The 16,339-nt window shown below is 37.0% G+C and overlaps 1 protein-coding gene across 1 annotated transcript in view; it reads left to right on the plus strand.

Annotated features, from left to right (window-relative positions):
- NKAIN2 (sodium/potassium transporting ATPase interacting 2) overlaps window positions 1–16,339 on the plus strand; it is an 828,054-nt gene that overhangs the window by 795,450 nt on the left and 16,265 nt on the right. The window contains exon 5 of the mRNA XM_039854273.1: window positions 6,900–6,960. Within this exon, the coding sequence (XP_039710207.1) occupies window positions 6,900–6,960 (61 nt within the window). The remainder of the gene's footprint in view (window positions 1–6,899; window positions 6,961–16,339) is intronic.

A 16,339-nucleotide genomic window follows, 5' to 3' on the forward strand; every position in this document is an offset into this window, starting at 1 on the left:
CTGTGAACGTTCACAATAGCCCTAAAGGCAATCCTCCATGAGTTATTGTAGGTTGATAACTGCACCTGGATTATTTGTAGCAAAGATCATTTGCAACATGCTCCCTAACAGTCCAGCCAGTGGAATAGTATGAGATAAGAATCAGCTGGTGGACAACAGAGATGATATACCAGTCCACATTGAAAAAAATTCATAAAAAGACCTTCATTAATAACACTGATGTAATCATACTGAAATCTTTTACTGAAGCAATCTCAAGTTATATAAATGGAATAAGATGCAAAACAGCAAGTAAGATATTTGCACTGAAAAAGTATATTCAGTGAGGACATAATCTCCTTCTGTTCAAATTCATATTACAAAAGACATGGGTTTATTGCATCTGAATTAGGAATTCAGAACAAAAATAAATGATTTGATTTAAATGACTCATAGAACTAATTTGAGAATGAGATAATTGTAGATAAAAAATAGTGTTTGCCTGCCCCAATCTCCACTCACAGTCAAAAAAAAAAAGTGTTGAATAATGATTTTACATTATATCAGCATCAAAAACTATAGTGGACTTCTACTTGGCTTAAGGGCTCAAAATTAAAATGTGTCTTTGTACTTAAGAAAACCATATCCACCTTGTTTACATACATTTGAAAATAATTAAATTATAATACAAAAGTTTTTCAATATAAATAATAGTACCCTCAAATGTATTATTTTTAAAATGAAGTTATCTGAGATAATTGCAGATTGGAAACAATTGTAGAAAATAATACATAAAGATCTTAAGTACCCTGTATCCAGTTACCTCCAGTGGAAACATCTTGCAAAACTAAGGATAGTGTCAATATCAGGATACTGACATTGATGCAGTCAAGGTGCAGAACAGTTCCATCACCAACACAAGGGTCCCTTGTGTTGCCTTTTTTATGGTCACATCCACTTCCTTGTGACCCCCCACCCTCCTTTGCCCCTGGCAACCACTAATCTGTTCTTTATCTTCAATTTTGTCATGGCAAGAATGTTATATAAATGGAAGCATTGCAGTATATAACTTTTGGAGATTGGCTTTTTTCCACTTAGCATAATTCTATGGAAATTCATGCAGGTCATGGCATGTATCAATAGTCCCTTCCTTTTATTGCTAAATTGGATTCCATGATATGGATATACCACTGTTTGTTAATCATTCACCCACTGGAGGACATCTGGGTTGTGTCTAGCTTTTTGCTATTATGGACAAAGCTGCTATAAACATTCGTATACATGTTTTTGTGTGACCATGTCTTTACTTCTCTGAGATAAATGACCAGCAGTGCTATTGCTGGATCTTATTGTACTTGTATGTTTAGTTTTTAAGAAACCTCTAAACTGATTTTCCGAGTTTTACTCTTTCTGCTTTCAAAATTTATGTTTCTGGTTTTTCAGATTTTGACTATCATGAATCTTAGTGTGAATTCCTTAGGGTTTATCTTGTTCGAGCTTCACTCAACTTCTTGAATGTATGTAAGTTTAGGTCTATCTGTCAAATTTGGGAAGTTTTCATTTCCTTCCAGTACTTGTTCAGTCCTGCTTTCTTTTTCCTTTCCTTTCAGTACTCCAATGACACAAATGTTAGATATTTTATTATAGTCTCATGGATCCCTGAGGATCTGTGTTTAACTTTTTTTAATCTACTTTTTTTCTTTTTTGTCCTCTTGGGTTATTTCTATTGTTCTCTTTACAAGTTCACTGATTCTTTCCTCTGTCTCTTCCATTCTGCAACTTGGTTTGGTTTGGTTTGGTTTGGTTATTGCATTTTATTTTCAGTTCTAAATTTTCAATTTGGTTCTTTATATCTATTTCTTTGCTGAGATTATTTTTTATTAATTTTATGTGTGTTTGTAATTGCTTATTGAAGCATTTTTATGATAGCTACTTTACAATATTTAAGACAATTCTAACATCTCTGTCATTTAGCTCTCTGTGTTAGCTTCCATTGATTATCTTTTTTCATTCAGGTTGAGATCCTCATTGTTAATGATATGATGAGTGATTTTAAATTAAAACATGGACATTTTGGGTATTATGTTATGAAACTCTAGGTCTTTCATAAGCCTTCTGTTTTAGCTGGCTTCCTCTGATACCACGTTGACAGAGGAAGAAAGGATGTTGACTCATTACTGTCAAGTGGGGGTTAAAAGTCCAGATACCCACTCAGACTCTATTGAAACCAGAAGAAGGAAGGATTTCTCATTAAGGCCAGGAAGCAGTAGAAGTTTCTGCTTCCTACTCAGCCTTCGTGTCTAGGAGGAGCAGAAGGTCCTTGTTATTATTTCCAGGTGGCTTCATCTGACACCACAGGGCCAGGAGATTGGCCTCGTTACTATGCAGCATTGGTGAAAGTTCTAATTTTCTTCTAGACCCCCTCTTACACCACTCCAGTTGGGAAAGGAGAGGTACTTCCTTACTACAGAGTGAGGCTGGATGTCTAAATTCCCAGTGTGGTCTCTACCAACATTAAGGAAGAGGACTTCCTCCTTCCTGTCAGGAATGAAGTTTGGGATCCCTGTCTGACTTCTCAGACACCTCAGCCTGGCCAGGGGGAAAGTCTTGGCTCCCCATTCTTTGCTACTATGGTTGGAGAGTAGGGCGACAGGATCTTTGTTTGTTTGCTTTTTTTGTGGTACTGTCTGAGGAAGAGCTATTATTGTCTTAATTTTTTTTTTTTTTTTGTCTTGCTAAACTGTAGCCTTCCTAGTCCTTTGGCTGGAGAGAATAGGCTTTTGTTGGGGCTTTATTGTCTATGTCCAATGGTATTTCTGGATAATGCACTTCTTTAGCGCCAAGCCTGGTATATATGAGGCAACAGAAAATGAGAGTACTCATTCCCATGTTCTTCCTTGAGTCCCAAGATTTCTAGCCAGACTACCTTCCTTCTACCTTTCATAGTCTTCCTGATTGTTGCATATATATTGTCCAGGGGTTTAAATTTTACATATTGGGAGGGTGATGGAAAAGTATATCTACTCCAACTTCCTGGAAACAGAAGTCCAAAAGATAGTATTTTAAACACTAAGATTGTTACACTTTAAATTACTACAATTGAATCTTTTTAACTTACCAAAAGTCTTTAATTTCCTCTTATCTATTAGCTTGTAAGTGAATTTCTGGGATATACCACCATAATTTGGTTTGTACATATAAAAAAGAATTTTAATCTGATTTAGTTATAGAGAGAAAATACAATTTCCTTTCAACCAGTAATGATATTAAGATAATACGTAATTCCCTATCAGGTGAATTAGAAGTGAACAAATCATATTAGATGTATCAAGGTGAAAAGATGAATAAAAATAAACAGATTTAGGCTCAGCTCTGAATGCCAAACACTAAGACAACTAGAATATTTTGAGTTTTTTACAAGTGAATAATTGTATATTTGCCTATAATAGTATTACTGGTATCTTTCATTATCATTCTAACCATCTATACATAAAGAACAAAATAAAATAATTATATTTTTAATTCCAGATACTCACATCTACTATGACAATATAAGTCACTAGTCCCTGCTCGGGTACCATCACCCCCTCACATTGCCCAGCCTCCTCTGAACAGGGGCCATTTGCTCCCCCTGAGTATAATATACATCTTTCCAAAGACTTTTGGAGTTCTGCGTGGAAGATGTTCTCTCCTTCTCCCTCATTGTTTCCTCTCTAATCATTTTCATCTCTCAATGTTTATCTCCAAAGTGACAACCTACAACTCACCCTGGGCATGAATTGCCAATTCTTGGACGAGACAGTACTTTAATTCGGTTTTAATGGATGAGTTAGAATTACTCAAAGGTGCAAGGCTGAGTAGGGAGAGAAAAGAGGAAGAGTAGGGCATTTGCATGCTTTGTTGGCAAAAATGGGTCGAGTTAAAGAACGAGGAAAATCACCTGATATATTTCAGCAAACCACAACAGCTTACTACTAATGTCAATTCTGAGACTAGCAGAGGTAGAAAATGAGGGTAGAAAGGGAGCTAAATATCACTTTAGGAAAGATTTGTACTTCATGAAAAATTTTGTACTTTTTAGTAGTCACTTAATAGACATTCAAATTTTTTGTCACTTAGGAGACATTCAGTTTTCTTCCTTCTTTCTGTCATTCATCTTAATCTACTTCAAATTACAATTATATGTGTACTTATGCTCTAAGATTGCAAATTTTTTCAGGATAGGATTGTATCTAAAACAGTAGCTCTAACTGGGGCAATTTTGCCCTTTAAAGGACATTTGCAATGTCGGCTGACATTTTTTGATTGCCTCAACTGTTGACTGTCTTGATGGTAAGATGTTACTAGTTAAACATCCTAAAATGCACAACAGACCCCACAAAAAAAAGATTGCTCAATCCAAAATGTCAACGGTGCCAAGGTTGAGAAACTCTGACTTAATCTTTGCAACCCAGCTAGCAATTAGCAGAGTTGCACATTATAGGAGGCATTTAGTCATCAGAAATGATTCGAAACCCATTTTCTGTAGGTAAATTTTATAAACTGCTATGAGGGAATAAAAATTAAATTAGAAATTTATATGGTGTAGGAAAATTAGAAGATAACAGAAGCTTATGAATCTTGATTAATTTTGGGGAAACAAATTTTCATGTGTATTTAGAAGTGACCAATTTAAAAGCTGAAGTTCTTTTAATCAGCAAGCTTTGGTAATGAAATGCAGCAGGATTTACTTTTACATCAAAGGAGCTCCCCTGATAGTTAAAAGAATGCAACCAAAGACAATGAAAAGATCACTGGTAAGCAGAATCCAGTGCCTTGGCTGCATTCTGGGAGAGTAGTGCAGTTAATAATCTAGAATCCAATGACACCCCAATGAGAAATGTAAACTTATTGGCCCTGAATCTCAGAATTTATTAATGCTCTTTACCTAGATTTTTATTTCCAAAGTAATGAAGTGATGAGTACGAATCAAAAGAAAAGTTTGCGATTGGGTAAAAAAAAAAAATTGCTTTACAGAAATTTAAGTAACAAGTATTTAAAACTGAAAAGAAGAGGTGAACTATTGATAAATCTATAGCATCTAGCCATGGATGGTAAGGGCTTCATGCAGAGGAAGGAGAGAAACTATAGACCTTACTCCAAGGGTTTTAAGCAAACCCATTGCCTCTTTACCTAGCCACAGCCAGATCCAAGTACATGACAGTGTACCCATGGGACCGACTGGGTCACTCAGTGATTAGAGCAATTTCATTGGTCCTGGTACATGAAAGAGTAAGAAGAGTTAGTAGTCTGTTTTTCCAGTACCCATGAAGATGCTCAAGTCACCATGTCATTTTGTTTAGTCCAATCAAAATCTTTGCTAAAGCCAAATAGGAGACACTGGTTTTTAATAGTACCCTGTAGTCTAAGAATCCTGATGATTCTATTATATAAAGAAAAGTTCTTACTAGCACTATTTTGTTGCCAATAGCAACATATAATTCAAAAAGAAAAATGTTGATGTGATGATTTTTCTAAGATACGTACATTTTAAAAAGAAAACTAATCCTGCTAATACAGCATCAGTTATGCCTTTATTTAATGTTGTATTATGTGTATTGGTTCAGATACTACATTTGAGGGTGAGAGGGCAGGGGGTACACATTCTCTCTCATCCGGGAACTGACAACAAAAGCTCTCGAAGAACATGTTTCACAGGTCCTCTTCCCCACCCATTCCTTCGCTGAGCAGGTTCATGACTTCTGTGCCAGGATAACCACTGTTTCATCCCATTCCAGTTCTCTTAGAAGAGAGCTAGAATCTTCTAGAACATGCTTTCTCCCTCAAACCCAAATTTGAGCTTTTCTAAAGTTCCTTTTAACTAACCCCCTACCCCCGCCCTTTGTCTCATAATAGTTCTGTCTCATTAAATACCGATCCATGTCCCCTCTGACTTAAAATGTTCCACTCTTGCCTTCCGGAAGGATCGCTGTTAGCTAATGAAAAACAGTTTCATTAGGCTTATCACGGCAGCTGCTTTCTGCCTTGTTTCTTGGCTTCCCAGTGGAAGGCCTTTTCTAACCGTCTCTTCCCCACACCAGATACTGTCTTGTAGGGTCACTACTCAGCAGATCAATACCTTTCTGAAGTGTTGTCATAATAATCTTCATCACTGTTCTTAGGACATACTTTTAAAGATCCCCCAAACTGAATTATTTTGGAGGAATAATTTTTCCAGTTTTCAAGAAATTACATTAGTTTGCTTCCTTCCAGCAGCACTCATAATCTGACTAAATAAGTATTATACCGATATGAAGGAATGTAAACCACTCTATCTGAGGGGTAGATATCTGAGGGGGCAGGTACCTGTGTTCTTTACAGGAACCAATTTCAGTGAGTGAAAACCTCCCTGACCACAGGAAGGTTTCCACCCAATGGCTTCTCTGTAAAATTCATCCTAATTATACTTGGTATGCCACGGTTCCTATTACAAGTCTGAATAAGAAGTCTTTTTGCTTACAAAGTGTTTATGCAACATATCATGGAATCTTCTTAATATTTTCTTCTCAAAACATTTTTATTATGGTCAGTTGCTGATAAAGTAAATTAGAAGTTGATTGGCACAAATGCAAATGTTATTGCATTAATGAAAGGCCATAATTCTTTTTTTCTTTTCCTATACCGAAAATAACATGTTTTAGATTGCCTGGCAATTTATAAATCTTACACATAAATTCAGTTCAGAGGAAAACATTTATTTATAAGATAGATAAACATCACTTGAATCAGGAGTCCACAGTGGAGTCAGGGTCCAGTCTGATGAACCATTTTGGAACACTAAATCTAGTCATAAAGCACCTGCCTTTGAAAAGTTACATCCCCAGTGAGATTCAGTTCTGTTGCCTCTGCCTCATGTCTAAAGCATCTTTGTTTTGTTTCAGCTGGCAGGGTTCATCTACGCCTGTTATGTTGTGAAATGTATAACTGAAGAAGAGGACAGCTGTAAGTATTAAAGCTCTGTTCTGTTTCTTTCAAGTTCAAAGCATCGTCTTTACTGCCTCCTACCTAGCCTTCCTAGTTCTCAGACAATATCCCCCAACACATCATTAGAACAGGGAATGAAGTGTTTTCATAAAAGTATACAGCATATTGAAAAGATATTTCTTTCTTTTCATTGAAAGGTGCTTTTAAGATCTATTCCTCTTATAACAATTCTAATAAGGGGTGTAGGGAGGAAACAGGAGATGGAAGTGATTTTTAAATGTGGTTAACTTGACTGTTCGCTTTTTATAAACCATTTATTAGGTATTTATAAGAAATCAGTTTTACCCAGGACTACAAATCTTAATTAACAATTTGCAATAGTTCCTAAAATTCTAACAAGAACAGACAGGATTAATTCAAGAAATTTGTCTTCAGGAAACCTTTTTCATATGTCCTTTTTGTTGCTATGCTTTGATACAAACAGCTAGAACTCTGTGTCAGAGTCTCAGCATTGAGCCTTATTGCTTGATCCATATTGAGAAGGTGGTACACTCTTACAATCCTCTAAGTGGCTCCGTTGTCCTCTGCTCTTTTAAAAATGGCAGGCAGAAGGTTCCATTTCTTCCTTGCCTCCTAAGGATCTGAAATAGGAGAAATGGGGAAAGTACTCCTATTCTCTCTGAGTACTATCATGGATACTTGTCCATATAACTATATTTACTCTGAAGAAAAATCAGAATTAAGAATCATTTGTTTTGTTTCCAAAAATATTCATGTCGATTGGGGTTTTGAAAAAATGGGGGAAAAGATGAGAGACCACTCCTCTGCTACAGGATGATTTGAGAAAAAATCCAAAAATAAATATGTGTTTCTTCTTCACTTTCCAATCATACTAGAAAGGAGGAGGCAGTATCAGGTGTTTAATCTAGAGAAGGCACTTTTTCAATCATACTACTATGTGATGTAAAAGTAGAAATACAGAATACATTCTTTACATTATTCTGTATGTAAAAGGAAATGATGATACTTTTCAATGTATCAAGTGCTCTATCTGGCTTTGGAGATTTTAAGATTAGTAACACACAATCTTTTACCTCTAGGAACTTACCATCTAGTAGGGAAAAATAAACACATAGACATATAAGTATAATAAAACTCTCTATAGTATATAGCGCAGAGAGATAGGAAAGGGACCAGGAAAGGCTTCATAGAGAATGACACTCTTAATCTTGGACTTGGAGGATGACTAGATGAAAGATGAATAGGATAGCTGATGGGGTAGTTAGGTGATCCCAGGCAAAAGATGAAAAAACACAAAGGCATATTATAGCTGGCTATGTTGAGGGCAGAGCAAGCCAGATTAATATGACTGAATTGTATCCTGTGCTAGAGGTAGATACCCAGAGAAGACTGGAAAAGAGAACATGGGTGCGACAATAGAAAAATGTTAAACAGAATAAGGAATTTGGACTTTATTTTGTATAGCATGATAGCAATTCAATTAGCAGGTAATTTAAAAATAGAACATAATCAGAAATATACTTTAGAAAAATCACATTCGTATCAATATGAAGAAAAGACTTCAGGGCCGGGGAGAGCAGATTAGGGAAAGTGAGACTAGTTAGACACCATGAAAATGACTGAGATATGAGATGATAAGGGTCTGGACTAGGGCCAGTATTAGAGATGGAGAGGATAGATATGGTATGAGACATGTTAAAAACAAAGTGATTTATGGGCTATGGATGAGCACTGTGTAAGGGACAAGGAAAAGATTGATAGATTCCTGGGGTTCTGTTATAAGTGAATGGGTAAATGGAAATGTCACTTGAGGAAAGTAGCATGGGGAAGTGACAGTTGGTTCACTATGAACAGGTTAAAGTTGGGGTACATAATGAATATATAAGAGAAGACATCTAGTAAGCACTTGTCTTATGCACAAAAGATTTATTCAAAGATTAGGAAGAGTAATAGATGATGGATTTTAAAATACACGGACCTCACAAACTATGTGAGTTCACTTAAATATTACCATTCAGTGTTTGTGTGCCAAATCCTTGATGAAAGGGAAAGTCTATGGGTTAAATTTCATATGGGAAGTAACCTTTCCTTAGGCGACAGTGACTGATTTCATTTCATAATGATGCCAGTGCATTTTCATCATCAGAAAATACTGACTCACCAAGTCTCCTAGATAGACAATCAGTATCTCTCCAGAATAGTGCCTCCCAAAGGGGATCACAGAAATGCTAATTCCATAAGATATACTGCTCAAAAAAGATCCCAAAGCCAAGTAAGTTTTGACACAGAAAATTTAAAATGCACATTTATATATTCACATCTCTGAGAGTACTGCAATAAAGAAGTATGTTTGATTTTTCCTAATCCACAGTTTTGTTTTAATCATATTACATTGGGTGAACTATAGAGAGGCCAAATGCAGATCAAAGAGAAGAACCAAAAATAGTTCCATGGTTTTATTTTACTCGGAGTTCCTCAGGGAGAGCACTTCAGGCCACACAGGGCCACTCAGGAAGCATCAGGTCAGTCAGCAGAGAGGGAGAGAACAGAACTGTAGACAAGCACCTTTACTGTGGTTTCTTTCCATCTAAATAAATGGATGATGCAGGGTAAGCGGGTTTAGTATTCACTAGCTAAGTTTGAAAATGACACCCCGTGAAATTTGTGTTCACAGTGACACGAAAATATGATTTGGGACTATCTAAAGTCTCCAGATATGTTAGAAAATCTAATTTGGGAATATCAAAAGTCTCCAGATATTTTAGGTGAGCTAGGGTTTACTTGAGAACAGTCAGTGATCATTTTGTAAATGTTGAGGTATCAATTATAGAATTTAAAAGTATAGTTAATATCCAAACATTTGACCATAAAACTCTTTTTCATAAACAATCTTACTATTCCAGAGCATTAGAATTCCAGAGAACTCATTTTAGGGAATTTTGCCCTAGATCGAGTTTTGGCCAAAGACGTGTCAATCCAAGGAGATAAGAAGTCACAAATATCTTTTGAAAGATCTGGTTTACCTTTCAAGCATATAATAAACTATATTCCAAGTCTCTCAAATATAATGCCTTTGTCTTTGAATGTGTTTTGACCATAACACATTATCTGCCTTTATGAATTCCAAACATAAGCTGACTTCTCATAGGCAAGTTTTGTAATTTTAGTCTTTTTGCTCAGTGGGCAAGATATAAATTTTTATAACCAAGTAGACTGATTCTTATCTTAGACTTATATGGGACTAAAAGCCTGGAGGAGATGTTCATTTGGGCCAGTTCTCCTTTCAGCTAGGTTCATTTACTTGTGGTCATTCACACTCACACAGACAATCAATGAGTATTTGTTGAGTACAATGCTTTGGATTAATATTTCCCATATATTATCATTGTCTTGGTCACTTGTCTGTATGTTCACCTCCTGACACTAACTAGAACACATGACTTTCAGTGCTCAAGGATAAAAAAGGTTTAAAATTTCTGTCTAATTTTTGGTAATTACATCATAAAGAAAATTATTTAGATCCTTTGAAAGCTTACTGACTTGATGAAAGTAAAACACACACACACACACACACACACACACACACAAATCCTCTCAGAAAGTAAGCGCTGACATATGCGAAAAGTTTAATGTCTATGTAAACAGGGAACAGATCTCTGCGTGTCTATTCTTACCTGCTGTGGATTTGAATGAAGCATCCTGATAGGAGTGTCATGCAGGAGGAAGTGCTAACAACCTTCCTGCCAAATTAGTTAATTTTATACTCCTAAGAGCCTCATGAGGAACAGAGGGCAGTTTTGGTTCTCTAACTATGCTGAGAAGGAACTGCAGAGATAAGAGCCCAACTATGGCAACTGGAAAACTAAAGTGTTCTCGGCATCGATATGAAGCTGACCAGCTATGTGTTCAGTTTTGGCACTTCAGGCCTCGGCAGCAAGTGTAGCCAGGCAGAAACCTCTGGGAGCTATGGAGAGGGTTCAGGCTCCGGGAGCAAAGACTCAAACTTAGACTCCATGAAATGGGAGTGAATCATTGTTGAACTAGAGGGAGTTAAACGGCAGGCACATTAAATGCCTGAAACTGTTTATCTTATATCTCCTTTTAAACAGTAACTCATTTGCTTTTCTAGAGCCCCATGCGATTAATATTTATACTGACATTTTAATGCAAAGTTGTTGTTGTTGTTTCCTATGAAGAAGCCTAGACCTCAAACTTCACATCTCTGACCCTTTTGTTATCTAAGCCAGAGTCGAAGCCTGACAGGCTGGCTGGCCTGGCTATGCCAACTCACAGGACGCCACTGCCATCTGCTGCACCTCCCAGGAGATAACAACCACACTGGGAGCGCGGGTGTCAAGCAGGAAGATGCAGACACTCCTGACCCCATTTACTAGTCCCCTGGGTCTATAATAACAAAATACGACAACTGGGTGGCTTACACAGAGATTTATTTTCACACAACCCTTAAGGCTAGAAATCCAAGATCAAGGTGTTGGCAGGTTTGCTTTCTTCTGAAACCTCTTTCCTTGGCTTGCAGATGGCTGACTTGCTTTGTCCTCACATGGCCTTTCTGCTCTGACTGTGCATGCCCTTGGTGTCTCTTTTTCTTCTAAAAAGAACACCAGACCGATTGAATTAGGGCCCCACCCTAATGGTTTCATTTAACATCAATTACCTCTTGAAAGGCCCCTTCTCTGAATAAAAAGACATGAGGGAGGTTAGGCCTCCAACATACAGATTTTGGGAGAACCCAATTCAGTCTGTACCACCCAATATCCAAACACACACACACACACACACACACACACACACACACACACACACACACACACACACACACACACACACACACACACACACACACTCCACACACTTATGTAGCTCTTGGATATTTGAAAATACCTGTGGGGCACAGAGTGAGTCTAGCTTTGGCTCACAGGTCCATCAAATGCCTGTGGGTAAGAGGCTCCAGGCTATAATGCTACCGGCCTCCGGCTAGGTGCCCACTGCTTCCAGGCAGGCGTAGCAGGTCAGCACCTCCTGCTAAAGGGCGGGGAAGTCTGCCTTCCGATGAGTAGCTCCTCACCAGAACAAAAGCTGGGACCCTGCTCCAGAGGCTGTGTCTTGACACTTGAACCCTCTTTAAGTGGGGAAGCCATCACAACATACTTTTATATTTGTTCATGAAAAAGCAGCCATGTGTCTTAGGAGAAAAGGCTTTCTCCAGGAGAGCACACATCCCTTGCTGAGCTGTCTTTGTGGCCGGCTCTTCACTGTACCATCTGTTGCCAGCCATGCTGAGTTTTCCTTATGACTTCCAGTCTTTTCTATTCCCCTGTACTTGTTCTCTCTTACAATATTCTGTGAAAGAAAGAAAATGTTCCGAGATTCCTGGTCTGTTGTGCCTTTTATTACATGTGTAGCTCTTCTCTCACTTAATCCTCAGTTCTCCTGCATCACAGTCAGATGTCTACTTACAGTAAAAGAACTAAGAATTTGTGTCTCTGCTTCATTAGAATTGTTACATGTGACAGTTAAAAGGAAGACAGGCAGCCGTGGGAAACATCACTAATCGATAAAGGAAAAAAAATTGCCATATGATTTCTCAACTTTTATTATATTTCCCATCTTTTGCTTAATAGTTAAGCTAAAATTAAACATCAATCCTCTAAAAAAATGTGTCCATTTTTCTAAGTAGACACTATCTTTTGTAGAAGAGATTTGATGTATTTCTAAGTATTAAATATTCAAATAATCTGGAGAAAGTTATGAAATGTCACTTAAAATATATACATCTTAGGGGATTTATTTTGAAAAATGTTAAAAAATGAGTTCTAGATATTTAAACTTGCAGATACACATATGCATGAACCCACCAACCAAGTACAAGTTTATAAAAAACTGTCTTGAGTTCTTCAAAATCAACTGTCCTTTGGATAAAAGTCACAATCGATTTATAGAATCTTTCATTTGAAAAGCAAACCACAGGAAATTATTTACTTCTCTAAGGCTAATAATTTTCTGTTATTTTTGTTTGATTTTTCTTCTAAGGCCTGCTGGCCTGCGCTTCTGTGTATTGAACTCCATTCCGTGTTTGATCATTTTTCCAGTCTGTCAGGATCATTAAGTCTGGATGCAATTCTTTGAGCACAATCATATACTCCTACCTATGAAGGAGGCTGTAGGAGGGAGCAGGGAGTACTTTCTATTAAATATTTGTTTCTTCCTGTTTATAAAGGAATGTACAATGACTGCAGAATGTATCAAAAATATAAACTAAAAAAAAAAAAAAAGCAGAATGACCCCACAGTTCTGAATTCTGGTTCTCAATTAACATTTTGGCATAGCATGTATCTCTTAGTCTCCCTTCTTTTCTTCCTTCCTTCCTTTCTTCTTTCTTTCCTTCCTTCCTATCAGCATCATCTGTCTGTCTGTCTATCATCTATCGATCATCTGTCTGACATCTATCTATCTATCTATCTATCTATCTATCTATCTATCTATCTATCATCTATCTATCTAAACTAAACTATCATTCTATCTGGGTGTTAGGGACATACTATACATCTATTTGGTAACTTGAGCTTTCTTTCCTGTTATTTATAAATCACTCTACAAATATAACCTTAGGGGCAGGTAATTAACAGTTCAAACAAGGTGCAGAGATCTTGGGTATCAAGTTGACAGGTAGAATTCTGAGAATGATGTGCCTATTTCACTTTACAAGTATCATACTCAAGCAATCAAATCAAAGAGAAGTGTATTATTGTTTTATCATCTCTTTATAACATTTGTTTTGCAATTCTAAAATTAACTAAGTGAAATAATCTTGTCTATATCTACCAGCCTCCCACACAAACAAAACTTGCCATTACTTTCCCCATCTTTGAACAGAATCTTGTAATATTAGAACCTTGAGCCCCAGACTTTGAATGCCACTAATCTCTAGCCATACTCTGCAGAACCATGGTGGGATTAAGGTAGAAGGTGTCACCCTGCTCCTTCCTCAACTCCCCAAACCACAGGAGCTCTGCATTTATTTAATTGTACAACTTTTCGTTCTGCTTACGATTTCTTTTGGACTAAGAATACTGGTGTTTAAAATAGTGGATAACTACTGCCTACGGCTCTATTTCGACACCTTAATTTTATAGACCCATAAAGATTAAATGATGTGCCCAAGATCACTGAGCTTATTCATGAACTTTTGACACCAACTCAGCACATATTGACTCCTTCAGGATAAGAGAGTATTAGAGTATTAAAGGCTGCCATTGGGGACCACACCTGTCTTGACCACCGCTCTATCCTCAGCGTCTAACGTATTCCCAGCTTTGAGCAGGACTCAGTAAGTATCTGGGAAATAAATGAATGAATCAATCAGCTCTCTACAAACATTTCCTGAACTATACAGAAACTGCTAAGGAAATGTAATATTTCCTTAGATCCCAGTTTATTTTAAGTAAATGAATAACCAATTAAAATATAGCACCTTTTGTCATTTTCTAAACGAATAAAAGGAAAAAAAACAAAAGTGTGGCATCATATGTAAAAGACAAATGATCAACACCTGAAACAAATGCCTACATATGCATATGCCTCCTGTCAATCACGTGCAAGTTTCTATCAGTGACAGTAGCATTCCCTAACAGTGAGACTTTTCTCCCAAAATTAGCACTGATTTCTTTTTCAGCCTCCTGTTAAATTGCTCGCTCTTGTGGTCACTGAAGAGAAAAATATATAAGCTTAATTTTTGAATTTGAGTGATTCTTCAACAATTACTTATTTTCCCCCTTTTCTCTTGATGCCTCTTCTATTATACTACACTACTTTTCATACACACATGCATTCACACATACACATGCACATTATGAACATCTTTTTAATAAATCTTATGTTCCCAATTCAAAAAATGGGGAAAAGAAATTGATTAATTCTCTGTCCTTTGTTGATTCAAAACAATCAGGACTTTGTTTCTAATTTTAGTATATGTGCTGCCAGAGTGAGCATGAGAACCTTGTTCTAAATAATCAATGTTTATGTGACAATCTTCAGACTAGCAAAGGAAGACCTTTAATTGGTATAATAAAGAAAGCATTTTATTCAGAACACTGAGGTTATCTATTAGATGAATAATATTCAAATTGTTTTAATCTCTTTTTTCAATAGAAAAGAAAGCCAGGACATGGGAATGGAAGAAGTGGTGACATTCACAAAAATGATTAAAAGAAAAATCTTCTTCCAATTCTGCAATACTCAGTCTACCTGTAATGAGGGTTCTATACTTGTTTCCTCACCATCTCTCTATTCTCACGATAGTGACATGAGAAAGAAAGCAGCTAAGTGAAGGAAAAATAGGATACTTTTAGCACCAGAATGTAGATATACATGCTCACAAAGTTGCTGTGTCCCATCATCCCATCTCGAAAGAACAAATGACAACAAGACAAAGTGCTGGCACAGGACACAGAACTCTAAAAGCCGTTGGAAGCTGAGACATGCTAAGAAAGAAGACTACACTCTCAAAGTTAGTCTTTTGATAAATGATGCTCACAGGGGTGCCAACTTTATTATGTCCAGTTGTGCTTTAGTTTTGGAAGTGCCATGTAATGGAAACAGAAGGCTGGGCTTAGCTATTTCCTTCTTAACAGCAGGAAGACTAAAGAACACTGCCTCTCTAAGGATGGCCACCAGGTATGCGGAACGAAAACATCTGAGCATAGCAGCCTTACACGCTGCGCTAAAAGAGCACCTTGTAAATAAGCAATAGTAGGGCAAACTCTCAATCCTGCGTGACATTTAAATGAAGCTTTTTTAGCAGCGGAGACTCAGGGAAGTCTCCACTAGGATTGGTTGGCATTGTGTGGCAGGGAGTGAAGGAGAAACAAACTTGAAGCTCACAGGAGGTGAGGTTTGTTTAAATAATAGAAAGTAATTAGGCTGAAGACAAAAATCAGCAATGGCATTTTATAATTACAATTAATTTAAAGGTTAATTTCCTTTGGTGCTAAAATCTTATTTAAAACATTTACCAGGAAAGGAAATTAGGATGTTACTATCAAGAGGCATAGAGTGCTTCTGGGAATCCGTGCCTATTATCACTTGAAATTAGGTTAGGTCCAAAGTGGGAATTTTAGTTCGTTTCTGTATGTAATAGATGGTGGTCAGGGCTCAAAGTCAGCAGGGTTGGCTGGGGCAGGCGGTTCGAAATTTGCATTTTCGGTTTGTTGGTTTATAGGATTAATTGCAAATGTTTCCAACAAAGGAGCCTAGTTTATACATGAACAATTCTGACACAAAAAGAAAATTGGATATGGATTGCTGCCTTTGTAACTAATGAAGTTGATGTTAAAGAAATTCCCAAGAGCAGAGAGGC

This window comes from Pteropus medius, unplaced genomic scaffold, assembly GCF_902729225.1.
Source record: "Pteropus medius unplaced genomic scaffold, Ma_sr-lr_union100, whole genome shotgun sequence".
NCBI classification, from domain to species: Eukaryota; Metazoa; Chordata; class Mammalia; order Chiroptera; family Pteropodidae; genus Pteropus; species Pteropus medius.